This window comes from Mauremys mutica, chromosome 2 (genome assembly GCF_020497125.1).
Source record: "Mauremys mutica isolate MM-2020 ecotype Southern chromosome 2, ASM2049712v1, whole genome shotgun sequence".
In the NCBI taxonomy this organism is placed as follows: domain Eukaryota; kingdom Metazoa; phylum Chordata; order Testudines; family Geoemydidae; genus Mauremys; species Mauremys mutica.
The window spans coordinates 235,127,244-235,149,124 of NC_059073.1; the positions used below are offsets into that span (position 1 = coordinate 235,127,244).

At 45.8% G+C, this 21,881-nt stretch overlaps 1 protein-coding gene across 1 annotated transcript in view; it reads right to left on the bottom strand.

Moving 5' to 3' along the window:
* Nucleotides 1-21,881, bottom strand: part of DNAH11 (dynein axonemal heavy chain 11) — a 305,959-nt gene that overhangs the window by 118,021 nt on the left and 166,057 nt on the right. Inside the window, exons 48-52 of the mRNA XM_045004937.1 lie at nucleotides 20,532-20,634; nucleotides 17,604-17,843; nucleotides 15,105-15,266; nucleotides 13,130-13,323; nucleotides 1,174-1,336 (exon numbers count right to left, since the gene is read on the bottom strand). Of these exons, the coding sequence (XP_044860872.1) occupies nucleotides 1,174-1,336; nucleotides 13,130-13,323; nucleotides 15,105-15,266; nucleotides 17,604-17,843; nucleotides 20,532-20,634 (862 nt within the window). The remainder of the gene's footprint in view (nucleotides 1-1,173; nucleotides 1,337-13,129; nucleotides 13,324-15,104; nucleotides 15,267-17,603; nucleotides 17,844-20,531; nucleotides 20,635-21,881) is intronic.

Consider the following 21,881-nt stretch of genomic DNA (forward strand, 5'->3'; position numbering starts at 1 on the left):
TTCTTGCCATAGGCAAAATCCTGCCTTTTCTATTATATGCTTGCAAGGTTCTATGGATGGGAAGTAGAGGAGAATCCATTATGCGGTGTGTTTTCAGCCTTTGTGCTAGTGCTGGGAAGGATGACTTGGGGGAGGAGTGTGCACTGGAGCATATCTTTCTTTTGTACCTTCCCTTGGCACTTAATAGCCAATGAAGCATATGCTCTGGTGGTTTGACCATGGTCCAAACTGGCAGATAATTTTCTATTTGGGCCATAGTGCACCAACCAGGGTCATACACAGACCCTCATCTAGTACTCTGGCCAGTAGGTTTGGAATCTTCACTTGCTGCTCCACAAGGAATGTGGGGGAGAAGAAATTCCATATAACCTCTTCCCCTATTAGTGCACACAGGACTCAATCCCCAAGGTCCTCAGCAATCCAGTCCTGATCCAACAAATCACTTAACCACATGCTTAACTTTAAGTAAATGAGTAGCTCCATTAATTTAAATGGCTCACGTGTAATAGAGCAGTGCTTCTCAAAGCCAGTCCACCGCTTGCTCAGGGAAAGCCCCTGGCGGTCCGGGCTGGTTTGTTTACTTGCCGCGTCCACAGGTTCGGCCAATTGCGGCTCTCACTGATCGCGGTTCGCTGCTCCAGGCCAATGGGGGCTGCAGGAAGGGCGGCCAGCACATCCCTCGGCCTGCGCCGCTCCCTTCCCCCTTGTCTTGGAGCGGCAAACTGCCAAAATACGGTAAAATATGTAAATAGGCTCAAAAGTACCCTTCCACCTACAATTTCTCTGAGCTAAAGAAAATTTAAAAAGCACAGCTGAAAACCAAAGGAACCACAAGTTTTGTTACTAAAAGAAGAGCTGTGAAAATAACAGATTTTTTTCAATTCACTAGCCAATGAAAAATAACAAACAAATAAATTCATTTAGGGTTGACCCAGAACAAAATTTAAATTTTTCAGAGAACTGAAAAAGTTGAAAAATATTGGTTCAGACAAAATACTTAATTTCTTTTTCAGGTTTTGGGGTATTTAACCTTTTTTGGTCTTAAAATTTTTGCCCAGCTCTAATCTCAAGTTGTACTGCCCTTCCTGCACTCTTATTGTCATTACACAGGTTCCAAACAGCAACTTCTCAAAGTCACTAATTCTAGGGAGAATCTATTATTCATTGGTTTACCCTCAAGTCCTGGATCCCATAGCCTTTCTTCAGCATGATCTGGAACACGTCAAGGGAGCTGATGTATGCGGCCAGCCTAGATAAGCTTTGTTTTCCACTACCACCTACTCCAATAAGAAGTGCATAACCCCGAGGGGCTTCCAAGATGCGACTAATGCGGCACCTGATAATGGAAAAATGAATACAATATAGAATACAAGGACCATATTAATTCAGTTTCTAATTTCCCTGGATATTTAATTTAAGGCTGTAACTATTTTTGTATTAGGCTGCTCCATATACAGGCTATCATCATTTTATCTTTCTATTGCCAACTTTCTCCAATATTTGGGAATCTTGATAGGCAGATGAGATCAATCTTCCTTGCCCAAATAGCATAGATGTAGCTCCATTCCTCTACCTGAGTTCACTGGATGTACAACGTTTAGGGTGACCTCCTGTTAAGCAACATTTTAAATGCCTAATCAATGCCTACTGAAGTAAGTAAAAAAACTTTCATTTAACTTCAGTGGGCATAGATCAGGCCTTTAAGAGCACATCAGGCATTTAGCCCTGGTTTACACTACGAGTTTAGGTCAAATTTAGCAGTGTTAGAGTGATTTTAACCCTGCACCCATCCACACGACGAAGCCATTTTTGTCGACTTAAAGAGCTCTTAAAATTGATTTCTGTACTCCTCCCCAACAAGGGGATTAGTGCTGAAATTGACCCTCCTGGGTCGAATTTGGGGTAGTGTGGACAAAATTTGGCGGCATTGGCCTCCAGGAGCTATCCCAGAGTGCTCCATTGTGACTGCTCTGGTAAGCATTCTCAACTCAGCAAAAAGAGTCCTGTGGCACCTTATAGACTAGTCTATAAGAGGCTGCTTTTACAGATCCAGACTAACACAGCTACCCCTCTGATACTTGATTCTCAACTCAGATGCACTGGCCAGGTAGACAGGAAAAGCCCCGCAAACTTTTGAATTTCATTTCCTGTTTGGCCAGCATAGTGAGCTGATCAGCATAGGTGACCATGGAGTCCCAAAATCGCAAAAGAACTCCAGCATGGACTGAATGGTAGGTACTGCATCTGATCGCTGTATAGGGAGATGAATCCATGCTATCCGAACGCCGTTCCAAAAGACCAAATGCTGGAATATTTGGGAAAAAAAATCTCCAAGGGCATGGAGGACAGAGGTTAGAACAGGGACCCGCAGCAGTGCCGTATGAAGCCTACCAAAGAACCAGAGAGGCAAACGTCCGCTCTGAGTCAGAGTCCCAGACATGCCGCTTATATGATGAGCTGCATGCCATTCTAGGGGGTGCCCCTACAATTATCCCACCCCTGTGCTTCCCTCCTCCTCCACCCCTCCTGGGCTTCCTTGGCAGTTATCCCCCCCATTTGTGTGACAAATTAATAAAGAATGCATTAATTTGAAACAACAATGACTTTATTGCCTCTGCAAGCAGCGATCAAAGTGGGGCGGGGAGGGCGGTTGGCTTACAGGGAAGTAGAGTGAACCAATGGGGTGGGTTTTCATCAAGGAGAAACAAACAGAACTTTCACACCATAGCCTGGCCAGTTGTGAAACTGGTTTTCAAAGCTTCTCTGATGCACAGCGCACCCTGCTGTGCTCTTCTAACCGCCCGGGTGTCTGGCTGCGTGTAATCAGTAGCCAGGTGATTTGCCTCCACCTCCCACCTCGCCATAAATGTCTCCCTCTCACAGGTATTGTAGAGCACACAGCAAGCAGTAATAATGATGGGATATTGGTTTCACTGAGGTCTACCGAGACAGTAAACTGAGCCAGTGAGCTTCTAAATGTCCAAAGGCACATTCTGCCACCATTCTGCACTTGCTCAGCCTATAGTTGAACTGCTCCTTACTACTGTCCAGGCTTCATGAGCCATGGGAGCAAGGGGTAGGTGTGACTGTGCGGTGCTGCTGACTCGGAGAGCAGCCTGAGGCAGAAGCCTCCACTGGCATGATATTCCAGGCAGGGCTGAATCTCCGTTAGACGAAACTTAAAGAAGAGAATGACCTGGAATCATTCCCATTTTTGTCCAGGCACCCCCGACCGACCTCACCGAGGCCGGCCAGGAGCACCCATGTCTGCCCAGCCACCCCCGACCAACCTAACCAAGGTCGGCCAGGAGCACCCATGGGACGATGATGATGGCTAGTAGTCATATTGTACCATGTGCCATAGGCAAGGCAAGGGGATGCTGCTGTGTAGCACTGCAGTACCACATCTGCCAGCAGCACCCAGGAGACGTATGGTGACAGTGAGCTGAGCGAGCTCCATGCTTGCCATGGTATGTTGGCTGCAGGAGTAACCCAGGAAAAAAGGCGAGAAACTATTTTTTGCCATTGCTTTCACGGAGAGAGAGAGGGAGGGAGGCGGGCCTGATGACATGTACCCAGAACCACCCGTGACAGTGTTTTTGCCCCATCAGGCATTGGGAGCTCAACCCAGAATTCCAATGGGCGGCGGAGACTGCAGGAACTGTGGGATAGCTACCCACAGTGCAATGCTCTGAAAGTCTATGCTAGCCTCGGTACTGTGGACACACACCACTGACTTAATGCACTTAGTAGGGACACACACAATCGACTGTATCAAATTGATTTCTAAAAAATCAACTATTAAATTGACCTAATTTTGTAGTGTAGACATACCCTTAGTATTAGGAGATCTGGACCATCAAGACAAAGGGCTTAACTAAATTTTGCTAAAGAATCACTTCATGAAGACATGTTTGAAGATCAGCCTTCAATTTACACCTGGCATTTTTAGCTTAGAGTTTAAAGAAAGAACTTGGCTTGTTAGCAATCATCCTAAACCAAGGTGATATTAAACCACAGACCAAATTCATAGCTGAAGTCAACGGAGCTGTGCCAGTTTACACCAGATGAGAATTTGGATCAGAATAACCATGATTTAGTTTCACGAAGATCTGTTGGAAGTATTGATATTTTTTATCCACAGATCAGTGCTTCTAAGAGTTAAAGAGAAAACAGACATTGTTATAAATAGTAGTCTAGGTTGAGTTAGTAAAGAAAAGAAAAAAGTTAATTTAAAAAAAATCCTGAAAATTGTCTTTTAAAATTTCAAGATTTTCAGTCATCTGATTCTAGGGTTATTACTGTTCAATATCACCATAAGAGGTGTCTGAAGACACCTTGACCTTTTGCCCCACTGAGTACCCTAGACATGCTGTGATAATTTAGACATCATCACACCAGTTCATATCCCATTCCAGAAATCATTCCTGACAACTATTCTTGAATGGAATTTTTTGAATTAAGCAGTAGAAGGAGATCTGTGTTTAATACAGATACCTCCTGAAAGGAAAACAGCAAACCTGTTAAACCAAGACTGATATGTTGAGCTCATGGGCAAAGCTATCCTTGTCAAGTCTCTACATTGATTGGATTTGATTCAGGAGAGTAATAGCAACAGGGACAAAGGTTTTAGAGGATTTAGCTTCAAAAGTACCTTTATGGGGCTGCTGCTCCTGAGGTTCTCTATGAAGCTCTGCTACTTTGCCTTACACACAAGACACTACTTGCTGTCTCTAGATTTTATCAGTGAGAAGTTAATGGGCTACCAACATTTCAAGAGAAGGCTTCGGCATTCTGATAATCACTTATCTCCCAATCAGGAGAACTGAGTCTACAACCCTCAAGAAAAAAAATCCATAGGATTATTTTTCTAATTTAAACTACTTTTTACTCTGCTTGGGCAGAGATTTCCTTAATGGACTGCTCACAGTACCTGCCCCACTGAGCATGTGCTAGATAAAACACAACAAAGAGGCAGAAATACTAGTACAACTTAACAATGAGAAAAAATTCCATTTTAGAAGTTTTGACTCCACAAACAATAGGAACTGCATTAGCAAAACTAAGCTTTGTCAGCAAGGATCACTATAACTCACTGGGAATCACAGTGTTGCACATTAATTGAGAGACTGGGTATATTAGACAGAAGTTCTAAATGGTGAAAAGTAGAAGCTATTTTGAGTCTGTGCTCCACTGACTGAGCAGAATCGTTCCATTAGCTCCTGAAAACAGAAAAATTGCTCAGTTGCCTCCATTGTCCAGGACCGCCCAGAGGGGAGGGGGGGGCAAGTGGGGCAATTTTCCCCAGGCCCTGGGCCCCGCAGAGGCCCCCATGAGAATGTTGGAGGCTCCCCCGGCCCCCGGCACTCAACGCGCCATGTCCAGGAGCGGCCTGGACAGAGCTAAAGCGGCGTGGCTCAGACGGGGCTTGAGCTCCTCCTGCTCAGAGCCATGTGGTAAGGCGGCGGGGCTGTGAGCTCAGGTCCCGCCGGAGCCAGGCCACTGCAGCGCTGTCCAGGGCAGCTCCTGGATGCAACACGGTGAGGGTCCAGGAGAGGGGGGAGGCGGGGGTAAGCAGCATGGTAAGGGGGCTGGGGCTGGGGGGGTTGGATATGGGGCAGTCAGGGGACAGGGAGAGGGCAGAGTTTCTGGGGGGGCGGTCAGGAGGTGGGGAACGGGGTTGGATCGTGGGCATTCTGGGGGTCTGTCAGGACTTGGTGGGGGGTGGATAGGGGTTGGGGCAGTCGGGGACAGGGAGCAGTGGGGATTTGTGGGGGGTGGAGTCCCAGGTGGTGGTTGGGGGAGGCATCTCGGGCAGGGGCATCAGGGGACAAGGAGCGGGGGGTCGGATAGGGGGCAGGGCCAGGCTGTTTGGGGAGGCTGTTCCCTACCCTAAAGCTCAGTCAGCAGTTTGAGGCTTGCAGACAGCTATTTAACACAAAGAGCCAAGCTGTTATCTTTTCCCTTAAGGCTACCATCCCTTTCACTTCTCAAATGCCAAATTATAGCCTACATTTGATTTCAGTGCCATAGGGAGATTCATGTCAGGGGAGGGTAGCTTCATTTAAAATTAGCCACTTTAGATTAACAGTGATAGAGCCAAGAGAGCCATGGGGGAGGGATCACATGAGAAGAGCAATATCCTACACCATCTACCTCCTTCCCAACCCTACCAAGGGAGACCCCCCTCCCCTGCATTCCCAGAGGCTCCAGAGGGGTTAATTCAGTGGTTCTCAAACTTTTGTATTGGTGCCCCTTTCACATAGCAAACCTCTGAGTGTGACCTCACCCTTATAAATTAAAAACACTTTTTTATATATTTAACACTATTATAAATACTGGAGGCAAAGCAGGGTTTGAGGTGGAGGCTGACAACTCACGACCCCCAGTAATAACCTTGTGACCCTCTGAGGGATCTCAACCCCCAGTTTGAGACCCCCTGAGTTAATTTAATTTTAGCACCCTGTGTCCATTCACATGCATGTGTTTTTTTGAGCATTTCAGCTTTCAAAATATAGGCTCATCCCAGATGCTGGAAGAAGCTGAAATGCTCAGTTTGTGGAGTACGTACATAAGCTATACTAAAGACAAACCCACAGTAGCCATCTCCAGTTTGTGAGGGACCCCATGGAGCCAGTCTTTAGGAAACAGAGAAATTCATGGAGGTTAAGTCCATTAGTGGCTATTAGTCAGGATAGGTAAGGAATGGTGTCCCTAGCCTCTGTTTGTCAGAGGGTGGAGATGGATGGCAGGAGAGAGATCATTTGATCATTACCTGTTAGGTTCACTACCTCTGGGGCACCTGGCATTGGCCACTGTCGGTAGACAGGATACTGGGCTGGATGGACTTTTGGTCTGACCTAGTATGGCCATTCTTATGTTCTTATGTTCTAACCTAAATGAACCCAAAGTTATGGAGACAGATATGAGTCAAGGAAGCCAGCAGAGTATCAGAAACCTGGAAAAATCTCTGACTGGGTGGGCTCAGGCGTTTGGTCACAAGCTGAGGTGGTTCAAAATTTTGGATTTTTTTTAAGCAGAATTTTTTTATTGTTTCTTTAAACAAGCAAACACAGCAAGCAGCAAATATTTGGCCACACACTTCTGAAACCCCAAACCATGTTCAGGTTTTGGCAGACTAATTTCAGCTTTTCAATTAAAAAACCGCAACAAATTTTGAAGGAAAGCAGACATTGTCCATGATTTTTTTGGCTTTTTAAAACCCCCTAGTTTTTTATCCAAAAAAAGTTTTGACGGAAAATATTTGTCCAACCCTTTTAATGAGCTTTAGTGCCTTTTAGCACTAGCTGATGCTGAGAACCAGTGATACCTTGTAAAGGTGATTTGAAAAGAAGTTCTCTCAAAACTGGGTTTGTGCCAAGATGCAGAAGGTTTTTAAATGTTTATTTTTCTCAGGGCCGTCGAGGGGGGGGAGGGGCACAAGAGGGGCAATTTGCTCCAGGCCCCGCAGGGGCCCCCATGAGAATATAGTATTCTAGAGTATTGCAACTTTTTTTATGGAAGGGGCCCCTGAAATTGCTTTGCCCCAGGCCCCCTGAACTCCTCTGGGCGGCCCTGCCATTGTCAGTAAACATAACTACTGCAGCTTAACCTGGATCTCAGAAATTGCACTGCAATTTTTTTTGCCATGATGGATTCCAATCTACAGTCCCATACAAAAAACAACAATTAGGCCTGGTCTACACTAGGAGTTTGTCGAATTTAGCGGCGTTAATTCGATTTAACCGTGCAACCGTCCACACCAGGAAGCTAATTAGTTCGACCTAGAGGGCTCTTTAGTTCGAATTCGGTACTCCACCCCGACGAGGGGAGTAGCGCTAAATTCGACATGGCTATGTCGAGTTAGCCTATGTGTGGACGGAAATCGACCATAGTAGCTCCGGGAGCTATCCCACAGTGCACCACTGTGTTGACGCTCTGGACAGCAGTCCGAGCTCAGATGTTCTGATCAGCCATACAGGAAAAGCCCCGGGAAAATTTGAATTCCTTTTCCTGTCTGGCCAGTTTGAATCTCAATTCCTGGTTGGACATCGGGGCGAGCTCAGCAGCACCGGCAACGATGCAGAGCTCTCCAGCAGAGGGGTCCATGCAATCTCTGAATAGAAAGAGGGCCCCAGCATGGACTGACCGTGAAGTCTTGGATCTGATCGCTGTGTGGGGCGATGAGTCTGTGCTTTCGGAGCTGCGCTCCAAAAAACGGAATGCAAAGACCTACGAGAAGGTCTCCAAAGCCATGGCACTCAGAGGATACTGCCGGGATGCAACGCAGTGCCGCGTGAAAATCAAGGATCTGAGACAAGGCTACCAAAAAATCAAAGCGGCAAACGGACGCTCCGGAGCCCAGCCCCAGACATGCCGCTTCTACGAGGCACTGCATGCCATTCTCGGTGGGTCTGCCACCACTGCCCCACCAGTGACCGTGGACTCTGAGGATGGGATAGTGTCGACGGGCAGTTTCTCGGCGATGTTCGCGGATGGGGAAGATGAGGAAGGGTTTGTGGAGGACGAGGCAGGCGACAGCGCTTACAATACTGCTTTCCCCAACAGCCAGGATCTCTTCATCAGCCTCACAGAGATCCCCTACCAACCCTCCCCGGCCGTTAACCCGGACTCTGAATCAGGGGAAGGATCAGTCGGTAAGTGCTATAAACATGTAAACATTTATTTTTTTAAAAACAGGAATAAAAACTATATGAAAAGAAGGTCAATGCATATGGGGATAGAACAGAAATCCTCTTGGGAGAGTTCCACTAAGCTCTCGTAGAGGTACTCGAAAAGCCTCCGCAGGAGGTTCCTGGGGAGAGGTGCCTTATTGGGTGCTCCATGGAAGCACACTCTTCCGCGCCAGGCTATCCTCACGTACAGTGGGAGCATTGCCTCGACGAGCATGGCAGCATAGGGCCCTGGTCTGTGCAGGGTTTCACGCAGCATGCGCTCTCTGTCTGTCTTAGTGACCTGCCTCAGGGTGATCTCGCTCGGCGACTGCTGCATCTAATTAGGGGAATTAGTGTAATGTTACTATTGGGAATGCTTCACTTTTCCTTTGCATAACAATAAGCGTCGTTTAACAGCCACGTGGTGGAGGCTGCAGAGGGGAAGCATACAGGGATCTTTCCCGGGGACAGCCGCGAGGGGGTGGAACAGGGTCAGAGTTTATGCTTTCCAGATTGCCTGCAGCAGGAGGGCACTGCTAAGCAGCCTAAAGTTTACGGCTTACCAGGCCTGGCTGCTACACGGATTCTGCTGTCCTGCTCCGCTTGTCTGATCTCCAGTGCAAGACCCCAGGCAATGAAAGCGAATGCCGAAAATTCGAACTTGTCCTGAGAGCGCATGAGATAGGTGCCGTGTATGGTCTTGTTCACAGAAACAGACTAGACTGTGTTCAGTGTTCGCAAACATGTATCTTTGCAAGGAAATCACTTCCTTTTTCCCATCACACAGCTGCGGCTGTTTCCTGACCTGCCCCGGCATCCCCCTCACAGAGGCTGGCACAGATTAGGCGGCGAAAGAAAAAGACTCAGGACGAGATGTTCGCTGAACTGATGGCCTGCTCCAGAGCCGAGGCGGCCCAGCAGAGCCAGTGGAGGGAGACCCTCTCTCAGCAGCAGCGCTCACACAGCGAACGGGAGGACAGGTGGCGGCAGGAAGACCAGCAGGCGACTCAAACGCTGCTTGGCCTAATGAGGGAGGAAACGGACACGCTCTGGCGCCTTGTGGATGTTCTGCAGGACCGCAGGCAGGAGGAGAGAGCCCCCCTGCACTGTATCTGCAACCGCCCTCCCCGGCCACAAAGTCCTGTCCCCCCCTCACCCAAAATAACAAGAAGGAGGGGCGCTAGGGGCCGTGAAAACTGTCACTCCACCCCAGCAGAGCGCTCATGTACCAAACAGCTCTCATTCCCTAAAGTATGAGAATTGCTTCCCTTCCTGGCTCACCCAATCCCAAATCCCAGTTTCATCCCCCAACTGTGTAGTTGAGTATTAAAAATAGTTTGCTGTTAATTCCTTTTTCTGTCATGTTTCTTTGCAGAAGACTTTGTGTGAAGGGGGGGAGGGGTTTGTTAATTGCATAGGACAGCCACCATTACCAGGGTACAGACATGGGGGCAGGATCAACAGCAGGTCACACACAGAGTGCAGTCAGTAGGCACCCGGGTCACTCTGGGAGGTGTCTGCTGCCCCAGGTCAGTCTGGGAGGTGTATGCTGCCCCAGGTCAGTCTGGGAGGTGTATGCTGCCCCAGGGTCCGAGCGCCTGGCATCCACAAATGGCAAGGCAGACTGCCCTTACCATGCCCTTCCACCCTAGCCATGAGCCTCTCCGATGCCCTGAGCCCCAGCCAGAGCCATCATCCCCCTACACCTACTCACCCTTCCCACACACCCCTCACCCCTTCCTGCAAACCCACCCCTTCCTGCACACCCTCCTGTAACCGTCCTCCCCCCAGAGACCGCTGTAGGAGCAGGAGCCTGTCATTCCTCGAGTGTAGAAGTGGTCTGTACATCACTGCACACCGTACCCACCACAGTCTGTGTCCCTGTTTGAGCCCTTTAACGCGAATTCGTTAGTAAAGAAAACTTTGTTAATTAACAATGTTCCAATAACTTTATTTTTAAACGTCTGTTGGAAGGGGGGAAACCTGGTGAACGGGGTATGTAACCGCTGAAAAAAGTCAATAGTAACTGAAACAGGGGCAGGTTCAGCTTCTCTGTAAAGAGACTGGACAGTCATAGGTTACCCTGCTCTCTGAGGAACCTAGCTTTCAAAGCCTCCCGGATGCACAGCGCTTCCCGCTGGGCTCTTCTAATCGCACGGGTGTCTGGCTGAGCGTAATCAGCAGCCAGGCGATTTGCCTCAACCTCCCATCCCGCCATAAAGGTCTCCCCCTTGCTCTCTCAGAGATTGTGGAGCGCACAGCAAGCTGCAATAACAATGGGGATATTGGTTTTGCTGAGATCCGAGCGAGTCAGTAAGCTCCTCCATCTCCCCTTGAGACGTCCGAAAGCACACTCCACCACCATTCTGCACTTGCTCAGCCGGTAGTTGAAGAGTTCTTTGTCACTGTCCAGGGCGCCTGTATAGGGCTTCATGAGCCAGGGCATTAGCGGGTAGGCTGGGTCCCCGAGGATCACTGTAGGCATCTCCACATCCCCAACAGCTATTTTGTGGTCCGGGAAGAAACTACCTTCCTGCAGGCGTCTAAACAGACAAGAGTTCCTGAAAACACGCACGTCATGAACCTTGCCCGGCCACCCGACGTAGATGTTGGTAAAACGTCCCCTATGGTCCACCAGTGCTTGCAGCACCATTGAAAAGTAGCCCTTTCGGTTAATATACTGGCTGGCCTGGTGGGCCGGTCCCAGGATAGGGATGTGAGTCCCATCTATAGCCCCACTGCAGTTTGGGAATCCCATTGTGGCGAAGCCATCTATGACGACCTGGACGTTTCCCAGGGTCACTACCTTTGAGAGCAGTAGGTCAACGATTGCGTGGGCTACTTGCATCACAGCAACCCCCACGGTAGATTTGCCCACGCCAAAGTGGTTCGCTACTGACCGATAGCTGTCTGGCGTTGCAAGTTTCCAGAGGGCTATGGCCACTCGCTTCTGCACACTCAGGGCTGCTCGCATCCGGGTGTCCTGGCGCTTCAGGGCAGGGGCCAGCAAGTCACACAGTTCAAGGAAAGTGCCCTTACGCATCCTGAAGTTTCGCAGCCACTGTGATTCATCCCAGACCTGCAGCACTATGCGGTCCCACCAGTCCGTGCTTGTTTCCCGGGCCCAGAATCGCCGTCCCATAGCATGAACGTGACCCATTGCCACCATGATCTCCGCGGCGCGGGATCCCGTGCTTTGTGAGAGGTCTGTGCCACTCTGACACTTCATGTCCTCACCGCGCTGCCGGAGCCTCCTTGCCCGATTTCTCAGCAGCTTCCACTGACTGTGGAAGAGGTGGACGATAAGGTACGAGGAGTTGACAACGGCCATAAGTGCAGCGATGATCGCAGCGGGCTCCATGCTCGCAGTGCTGTGGCGTCTGCGCTGTCACTGACCAGAAAAGTGCGCTAACAGATTTCCCGCCGGTGCTTTCAGGGAGGAAGGGCGGGAGTGACGGTTGAATGACGACAGTTACCCAAAACCACCCTCGACACATTTTTCCCCCAGCAGGCATTGGGGGCTCTACCCAGCATTCCAATGGGAAGCGGGGACTGCGGGAACAGTGGGATAGCTGCCCAGAATGCACCGCTTCCAATGTCGACGCTTGCCCCGTTAGTGTGGACTCACAAAGTCGAATTAGTGTCCTTAGTGTGGATACACAAATTCGACTTCATAAGGTCGAATCCACAAATTCGACCCAAGTTAAATCGAACTACTCTTGTAATGTAGACATACCCTAAGATAGAGATAAGGTTGAGAGTACCTATTAGTAACCTAAGGGTAAAATGTATTACAGGTTGTTGTAAGTATTATAAACCAAGGAAACGCAGAGTTGAGATTATGCTTACATTGAGGTATGGAAATGTGCAGTTAAGGCTCCCAAAAACCCTAAGCTCTGCCCTGTAGTGACATCATACAATACTAATATGATTTTAATGTTTGTTGTCCCAGATTAGATTAGCCTGATTTTTAAAGACTATTGATTTTTTCATATTTCCACCCTCTTTTCCTTAAACAAAAAGGCCGACACATACTAAATTTCTCAAAGGACCCATTTTTAAAATGATTTTAATGAATAAATTAATGGGTTTACTTGCAATTTCTCAGGAAAATCATTCTGTACTCAAAGGGTAAATGCTGTTCATACAAAAACAAAGAGGTTGAATCCCTGCTTTACAGGTAAACTGGAAGTCAAGCTTAAATACAGAGTCTTGAGCTGCATTTCCATAATGATATCAGTGATGTTCTCTCACCCTGAACACTGCTGGATGGTCTTCTCAATATAATCATTTTATTAAAAATGCTACTAACCTATAGCGTAAGTGCTTCTACTTAGCAAAAGAGGCAATGTCTTACCCAACAAGTCTCTGATAGCAGTATCTCCTCTAAACCTGACTGTATGGGCTCTGCATAAATTAGTATTTAAATGGGCTTTTTTAAAAAGTCTACTTACACATGCTGCATGGCATCCTCAAATAAAACTAAGTTCATAGAAGCATTAAGGTCATTGTAGCTTTCTAGAGTCTCTGTAAGTATCTTCCTCAGTACTTCCCATTCCTTAACAGGCATGTAATGAGGGTTGGCTACCCCATTTGCAAAATGGCAATAAATGAGTGGGTCCTGGAGCAGAAGATGATCTTCCACACCCTAGCAAGTGGGGAGAGAAAAAAAAATAAAAGACTGTCCAAAAACATAGGAAATGTCATACATTTAATGGCTAGTCCAACAGTGTAGCAAAAGCCCACAATACTGTCAAACAGTTTGCTGGGAAGGTTCAGTTTAGAGCTGATCAAAATTTTTAATTTGAATTTTTTTTTCTGACAATAAATGACCTTCCTTAATTTTTTTTTTTGCAGAAAATTTTCATTTTTCTAGATTTTCCAATTTTCAACAATAAAATAAATGAAACCTCCCAAGCCCACAAAAGATTTCCAATTTTTTAGTCATCTCCCCCCCCCATCCCTGAAAAAACTCTACCCGTTTTTCTTCTTCTCACTCCTTTTTCAGTAGAGGAAAAAGGGTAAAAGTGCGGGGGGAGGAGGAGGAGGGGAAGGACCCAAAGTGTCAAAACCAGGTTTGTTTGTTTGAAATCTGGGACAGGGGTTGGGGTTTTTTTTGGGAAAAAAAAAAAACAAGAAAAAACTCTTTCCCCCCAATAAATACACATGCATTTTTTGACAAGCTCTATTTCAGATAGTCCCACTGCCTTGTCTGGTAAAGAATGGATATATTTCAGAGTAATAAATGTTTTTGAACAATCACAGCGCTATATAATTAATTCACACTTTGGTATTGGCACCAATACACCCATTTATTCAGGAAGAAACTACTGGCTTTAATATCCAGCTATTGTATCTTGCTGACTTTCTGCTGCATTCCCAATGGAATGTTATGCCATGCCTGATATAATGGACAGCACTAAATGTACATTGTTTGTTGTACATGCCATGTTAGGCAAGTGGAGAGACGGTTGTAGTAAAGTTTAATGAAATGGTTGTTAAAAAAAACAAAATAAAGTAAGAGGAAAAGGCATATTCCTTGTAATTGCATTGTAAATCAGACAAGAATTTAGCCTAGAAAATCTAATCTGAAACCATAACCTGTATTTATTTGCAAACCTTGTTTACTGTGTATCTAATTATTGTTTATTTTCTGTAAGATTGGCTTATATTTATGGTACCTGCAAATGCCCAGATGACAAAACTATACATTGTTATAACAAAGTGATCTGATGCCCAAATAAATGCTGAAATTAAAAACTAAGAAATAAAGATAATTTTGTTTTGCACTAAATAGTTGCATACGTTTTGTTAATCAGTCAAACTACTGGAGAAAAACTCTAATACACAATAAAAAATTAGTCTCCCAAGGAAAAAGCTAGAAAGGTATTAAATAAATATATTTGTATCACAGTTATGATAAAAAAAAGGATCAAATAAACACCATCTTGTTACCTCAAATACACTCAACTACATGAAGATTCATGTCAGTGAGAAGGTCATTGCCTCCATTTTAAGGACGGCCTCAAGTGTTTGCTTAAAGGTGCTAACAACAGTGCAGCAGATACTTGAAAATCCTCACAGCTAATCAAACACGAGTGGAGAACTATAGCCAAGAAGAAAATTACCATCTTTGCAGAGACCAGAATTAATGATATCACGTTGAAAAAGCCTTACTTATTATGGTCATTGGAAAGCTAGTACCCACTACCACATCAATCAGGTGCTTACTTTTCTTTGATAGAAACCCTGCTAGCAGATGACGTTAAAGGAAGTATGTTGAATCAGCACATTCACTGGCTGCAATTTTTTGGGCTACACTATAGGGCTTTTGTGGTGATTTATAGTTGCAGCAAATTTGACATATCCCTGAACAACTTTAATTTAATCAACATTGCAGAAGAAAATATTTCCAGTATATAGCCTTACCTCAAAATACTTGTGTGCAGTGTCGATCAGCTTTTTATGAAAAAAATGACAGTCTTTTGGTTCCACCAGTTTATCTCCATAAACACGTGAAGACTCATGAAGCCAAAGACATACAAGATCATTTGGTTCCCTTAAACACTCAGGTGTAGCAAATAAAATTCCCTAAAAACAATACAATACAGCCACATTTTTAAAAATTCTGTCACTAAACAGAAAAAGTGGCCAAAATCTAGAATGCCAGTCAGCTTCTGCTCCTTTAGTTCCTAAAATATGAGTCAACTAATTTCCCTAAAATGCCTTTCCATGCTCACTACATTTTCTTTTTTTCATAAATTGATTGTACTAATTGATAGGGGAATAGAATTTGTTTTTTGGACTGTAAATTCTTGAATCTGCATTCAAGTCCCTTTGCAGATTAGCATGTATTGCAGTTTATCAACTCTGTGGAAAAAACTGAAACCATCATCAAACAAACATTCAGTAGACCCTCACTAATCTGCACTGAAGAAATGGAAGTCAAGTGTGGATCAGTGAGGTGTGAGGACTTGGTGCATGTCAGGATGGAAAGGACAACCAGCACTAGGAGCCCTGTTTCAAGGCATTATTGAGGAAAATCTGAAAGGGGTTGTCTTGGCCAGGAAGAAAGAGACTATTTAGAATGTGTTAGTTGGTTGAGTTGAAGCCATAAACTCATTAATCCAAGCCCAAGGCTTCAACTCAACTACTTAGCACGCACTAAAGTACGACTTGCCTTGTATATGCTAGAATAGAGTGCTAGGTAACTATTCTAAAAATAACACCTTTTTATCATAGTCAAAACAAACCCAAGATGAGATAGCACTCCCTTTTAAGTCCATGTGGATTTGTGATGGGGCACTCACCTCAGGAGGGCCTCCTAGCAACTGGGTGTGGTATTGCAGGCCTTTCCTGCCCCTGTAATGCTCTGTAAGTTGTCAACCTAGCTTGGTAGGCCTTCAGTGGCTCAGCCATCTGGCCAAATCACAGTCAACTGGATGAACCCTTTCCAGGGTAGCAAAGAGTTCAATATGTTGTCAGCCCTCACCAGGGTCCTCAGCCCCATCTCTAGGCCCTTTTTAATCCAGTCCTTTGGTTGGGCTTTTAAAGGAGCCTTGCCACCTTCTTGGGGCTTAGGCCACTTTGCCAGTGGGTGGCAGGGTGGGGGAGAGGTGGTGACCCAGGCCCATCTTCTACTCTGGGTCCCAGCCCAGGGATCCTGCATACAGCAACCATGCATTGCTTCCTTCACTTCGCTGCTGCTGTTCCCCAGGCCTTTTCCCACATAGCCTCTCTCTCTCTCTCTTCACTCACACCTCAGGGCTGAAGTTCTCAACTCCTCTTCCTCCTTGCTCAATGCAAGTACCATCAGAACACGTCTCCTGGTTCTCCCGTTAATATTTTCAGCACTTCTCACCTCTTTCCTGCCTTCTATTTAACTTTTCAGAATTCCAGCCTTGAGCACCTCACATGAGAATTATTCTATCATGAAATGGGCTATGTGAATTATTACAGGAGTTCACAAGTTTTCTGATTCACTAGAGTGAATTATTTACATCAGTATACCAAAACTTAAGATTTTCCTTGTTACCTTACATTTTCCTTGTTACTTTACATTCCAATAGATAAATCATAGCCTGTGGTTTTGGAAGTTACAGATAGTACTACAGTCTCAGAATGCTAGGTCCTGAAATTCTTCTTCTGTATTTGTACGACGATGAAAGCCCATATATTATGTCAGACTAGAAAGCACATATTAATGGGGGAAAGTATTCAATACAAAAAACCTAATTACTTCCTATTTGAGAAAGAGATTTTGATGACATATGCACAAAACACTCTGAATTGGATTCTTTACCACAGTGCGTGTATTGGGGGGAGTGGTACTTCTCTTCTCTGAGGGACCAGACCCATGCAGAAACCCCTCTCCCCTAAAACATGTGTGTTGGTTAAGAGAATATTCCAGGGAGGAGCCATCACTTCCCCTCCCCCAACCCACCCCACAAAAAGCCCTCAAGCTAGCAGGAGCTAACACAGAATCCAGTTTTCACTCTGGACTCCCATGCACTTATTGGCTGTTTTCTCCATTCCCTAGCCTCAATCTCTTTACTTCAGCCTCCCTCCCCCACCCTTCTTTGCTTGCCCATCTTCTAACCTTTACGTCCCCTCTCCCTTTGTATTTTCATTTAGACATTTCCCTCCCAACAAAACCTCACCACCCCGCCCCCAAATCATAGCCTTAACATGATGTTTGAAAACCATCACTCTGAGCATTACATCCCTTTCTCCTGCTGTCTGTCTGTTTTGTCTATTTAGATTGTAAACTCTTCAAGGCAGGGACTGTCTGTTACTATTGGGACAGTGCCTAGCACAATGATTACTCTTGGTTGATCCTAGGCACTACTATAATAAACATAAATAATTATTAATAATATTAATAATAATAGGTTATGCCTAGAGTGAAAGTCAGTCTATGATACAGACCTGGAAGATGTTTGAGAGGTCTCTTAGGTTAAAGATATAGTGGAATTTAACCGCAGTTGGCAGAAAGTTCTGAACCATAGTTTGATGAAGCCATATTGATGCTTGGATCATGGCTGGAGCATTCTTTAACACTGATGGATTAAAAACATGCCTCTGGAAGTAGAACCCAAGGATCTTGCTATAGATGGTGTTCAGGGCATCAACAGATGGGAAGTTCAGAGCAAACACTGTGAAATGTCTCTGAAAATTAAAAAAAAATTAAGACAGAAGTGAAGTCAATGACCACCTGATAATTCCAACAGACTGAGGCAAAGCAGCTGACTGCTGTGTGCCACTCAGGGTAGGTCTACACTGCTGCTGGGAATGAGCCTCCCAGTTTCGGTAGACAAACTCGCTTTAGCAAGGAATGAGCTAGCGCACTAAAAATAGCTGCATGGACGTCACGACTTGGGCTGCAGCTCTGGCTCTCAAGCCTAGGGGTTGGTTGGTCAGAGTTCCTGATGTATTCATTGATGTACACCTTGCCTCCCATCCCCCTGCTTCCTTGCATCCTCTGAAAGAACAAGCAGACCAAGGCAGCAATCTTCAACTGTCCCTTGGGCCATCTGTCCCCAGTGATTAGAAACAAGCGGCCCTCCTCATAGCTATAGAGGTTGCAATGCTGCCACATCAAGTGATGCCTGAATGGATGATCTTGCAACCAGTTTGTCCTCACACAGGATGGCCTGGAATTGGGGCCTACATTCTTGCTGTATTGTATTGGTGGACTTTGTTTGTTGTAATATATGACATTGGTGCCTGGTAGTTTGCAATATGGAAGAGTGGGCTGGCTGATGAGATGTTCTTTCTGCTGAAGAGATCTTGTCTTCTGATAGCCTTGTCCAAGAGAGTGGACCGGGGCTGGTGCAGCCTGCTCTGCAAATGCCTAGACCATGACAGAGTTCAGGTTAGGGTGGAACAACAAAAATTCCACTCCCTTGGAGGGCAAAAGTACTTCTCTACACTTTTGGGGGTCAGGGCACAGGTGGCTGGTGTGTGCCAAATAGTTTTAGCAGGACCCAGTGTGGCCTCATTGATCAGGAATGCCACCTTGGAAGGAGCCGTAGAGTGGAGACTGTTCAGAAGTTTAAGGGTGAGATGCTGAATCTCTTCCAATGGGATCTCAAAGGTGTCTGTGATCCTCCTTGGGAGATCCTGGTATTGTCTATAATCCTCCAGGGGAGAAAGAGAGACTGGTGCCACTACCTCAACTGGAGATGAAGACAATGCTGTCAGTGGATCCAGTGCTATCAGTGCAACGTGCTCTGATGCAGACTAAGACCTAACCCTTGTAAGAGATCTCTATGGCAATCAGGACATGGAATCTCACTCGGTGCCAGGGGTGGGGTGGGGAGAGGATAGGTAATCCTCTTTTTAGAGGACTTGTGCATGATTTCTCTCTTTTTATGACTGCTCCTCCTTACCCTCCCTCATATCTCCGTTCAGAGGCGTCCTTGGGTTTACTGGAGGATTCCAAGCTGGAAAATGTCAGTGCTGGAGGGACACTACCTAGAGGTTCAGACTGATGAAATGGGAGTGGAAGTGGATCCAAAATGGGTCTCATGGAGAGCTCCATTAGATGCCCGTGGAGTCTGAACTCCCAAAACTGCTTAGTATGAGAGGGAAAGGAGAGGCAGATATCACACTTTGAAGGAATGTGAGATTCAGGACTGGTCTTCACTACGGGGAGATCGACGCTGCTGCAAATCAGTGGGGGTCTAGTGAAGACCCACTAAATCTATGGCAGAGCACTCTCCAGTCGACCCCAGTACTTCACTTCTCCGAGGAGAGAAAGGGAAGTCAACCAGAGAGCGTCTCCCATCGACACAGTGCAGTGAAGACACCAGGGTAAGTCGACCTAAGCTACACTGACTTAGGTCGACTTACCCCGGTAGTGAAGATAAGCCCTCAGAGGCAGTTCAGGCCGCTGTCATGCTGGTCACTCATCAGGAAGTTCTGAGGACAGGACAGGCAGGGTTTGAGGCCTGGAATTCTTGGCATACAAAATGCTCTGATACATGGGGGAACAAAAGGAGCAGGAAACCTGATCCCCAAATTATCTAACTAAGACTAAACTAATAGCAACTATTTAAAATGTATTTATAGAGTCAATGTCGGAAAGGAACGTTAGAAGGCTACAGACACAGAAAGGTTCCCTCCCAGACTGAGAGCAGTAAAAAGGAAATAGAGAGGCAGTCGGTCTGGGCTGTTTCTTATGCCCTCACTTGGGAGCATGAGACAGAGGTGAAAGCAAAGACCAGCAGATCCTGCTGTTGAAGAGTTTCAGGCACACAGAGCACACGCAGGAAATACCCATACGGACCAGCAATCTATACACTTTGATAAAATCTGCTGGTTGGGAGCACAAAGCTGCTATTGGCATCACTAGGAGTTCAAAGTGAGAAAAGAGACTGACCATATCCAAATTACAGACGCCCCCCACCCCAGGTTACGCAAGCCTGACTTATGCAAATCCGCATGGAACGGAACGCTTGCGTAAGTGAGGGAGCATCTGTAGTGTTTATGTCTGTTGCAATGAAAAGCTAAATTCTAAACATTATATCTAACTAGGGGCGGCTCTAGGTATTTTGCCACCCCAAGCACGGCAGGCAGGCTGCCTTCGGCGGCTTGCCTGCGGGAGGTCCCCAGTCCCATGGATTCGGCGGCACACCTGTGGGAGGTCTGCCAAAGCTGCATGACCAGCGGACCCTCCGCAGGCATGCTGCCAAAGGCAACCTGCCTGCTGCCCTCACGACGATCGGCAGAGCGCCCCCCATGGCTTTCCGCCCCAGGCACGCACTTGGCGTGCTGGTGCCTGGAGCCGCCCCTGCATCTAACATATTAAATAATAAATACAGGGTTACTATGATATAGTACTTGAAACCATACCTGGAGTCGAGGGTTGATAGTGAAATTGCCAGCAGTTGGATTCATACAAGCAACATATTGGCAATTATGTATTTCTTTTACAGTTAACTTCTGCCTATCATACCTAGAAGATAGAAAATATAACTACTTTAGTTTAAAATGATTGATAATTACTGTTAGCGCATCATAGGTAGCGCATAGCTTAGTGCTAATTGGAAGATAGAAATTCTGAATTTCAAAATTTGTTTTTGTTTAACTAAGGATGAAAACTGCAATTCTGAATTTTGTGTAGAAGAGAAATTCTGAAAAAAAACCTGATTTGGAAACAACAAAATGACCTTAACAAAATGTTTCATTTAGATAATGAAACAATTTATATCAGGGGTCAGCAACCTTTCACAAGTGGTGTGCCAAGTCTTCATTTATTCACTCCAATTTAAGGTTTTGCGTGCCGGTAATACATTTTAATGTTTTTAGAAGGTCTCTTTCTAGAAGTCTATAATATATAACTAAACTATTGTTGTATGTAAAGTTAATAAGGTTTCAAAATGTTTAAGAAGCTTCATTTAAAATTAAAATTAAAATGTAGAGCCCTCCGGACCGGTAGCCAGGATCCGGGCAGTGTGAGTGCCACTGAAAATCAGCTCGCGTGCCGCCTTTGGCACCTGTGCCATAGGTTGCCTACCCCTGATCTATATCTATATATAGTAGAAACAAAATGAGAGAGTAATAGAATGATAGAAATAGAGGGCATGGAAGGGACCTCAAGATGTCATCAAGCCCAGCCCCCTGCAATATGGCAGGACCAAGTAAACCTAGAACATCCCTGGCAGGTGTTTGTCCAACTTGTTTTTTAAAGCTTCCAATGAGGGGGACTCCACAACCTCCCTTCAAAATCTATTCCAGACCTTAAATACCCTTATAGTTAGATAGTTTTTCCTAATATCTAACCTAAATCTCCCTTGCTGCAGATAAGCCCATTACTCCTATCTTCTGGAGACTGGAGAACAACTGATCACCATCCACTTTATAACGGCCCATAACATATTTGCAGACTGTTATCAGGTCCCTCCTCAGTCTTCTTTTCTCAGAACTAAACATGCGCAGTTTCTTAATCTTTCCTCATAGGTCAGGTTTTCTACGCCTTTATTTTTTTGTTGCTCTCTTCTGGACTCTTTCCAATTTGTCCACATTTTTCCTAAATTGTGGTGCCCAGAATTGGACACTGTACTCCAACTGGGGCTTCACCAGCACTAAGTAGAGTGGGACAATTACCTCCTGTGTCTTACATACAATGTACTTTGTTTTGATTTGGAATTGTTTCAAAATTTCCCCATTGAAAATTTCATCAAAATCAACCTAGTCTTGTGA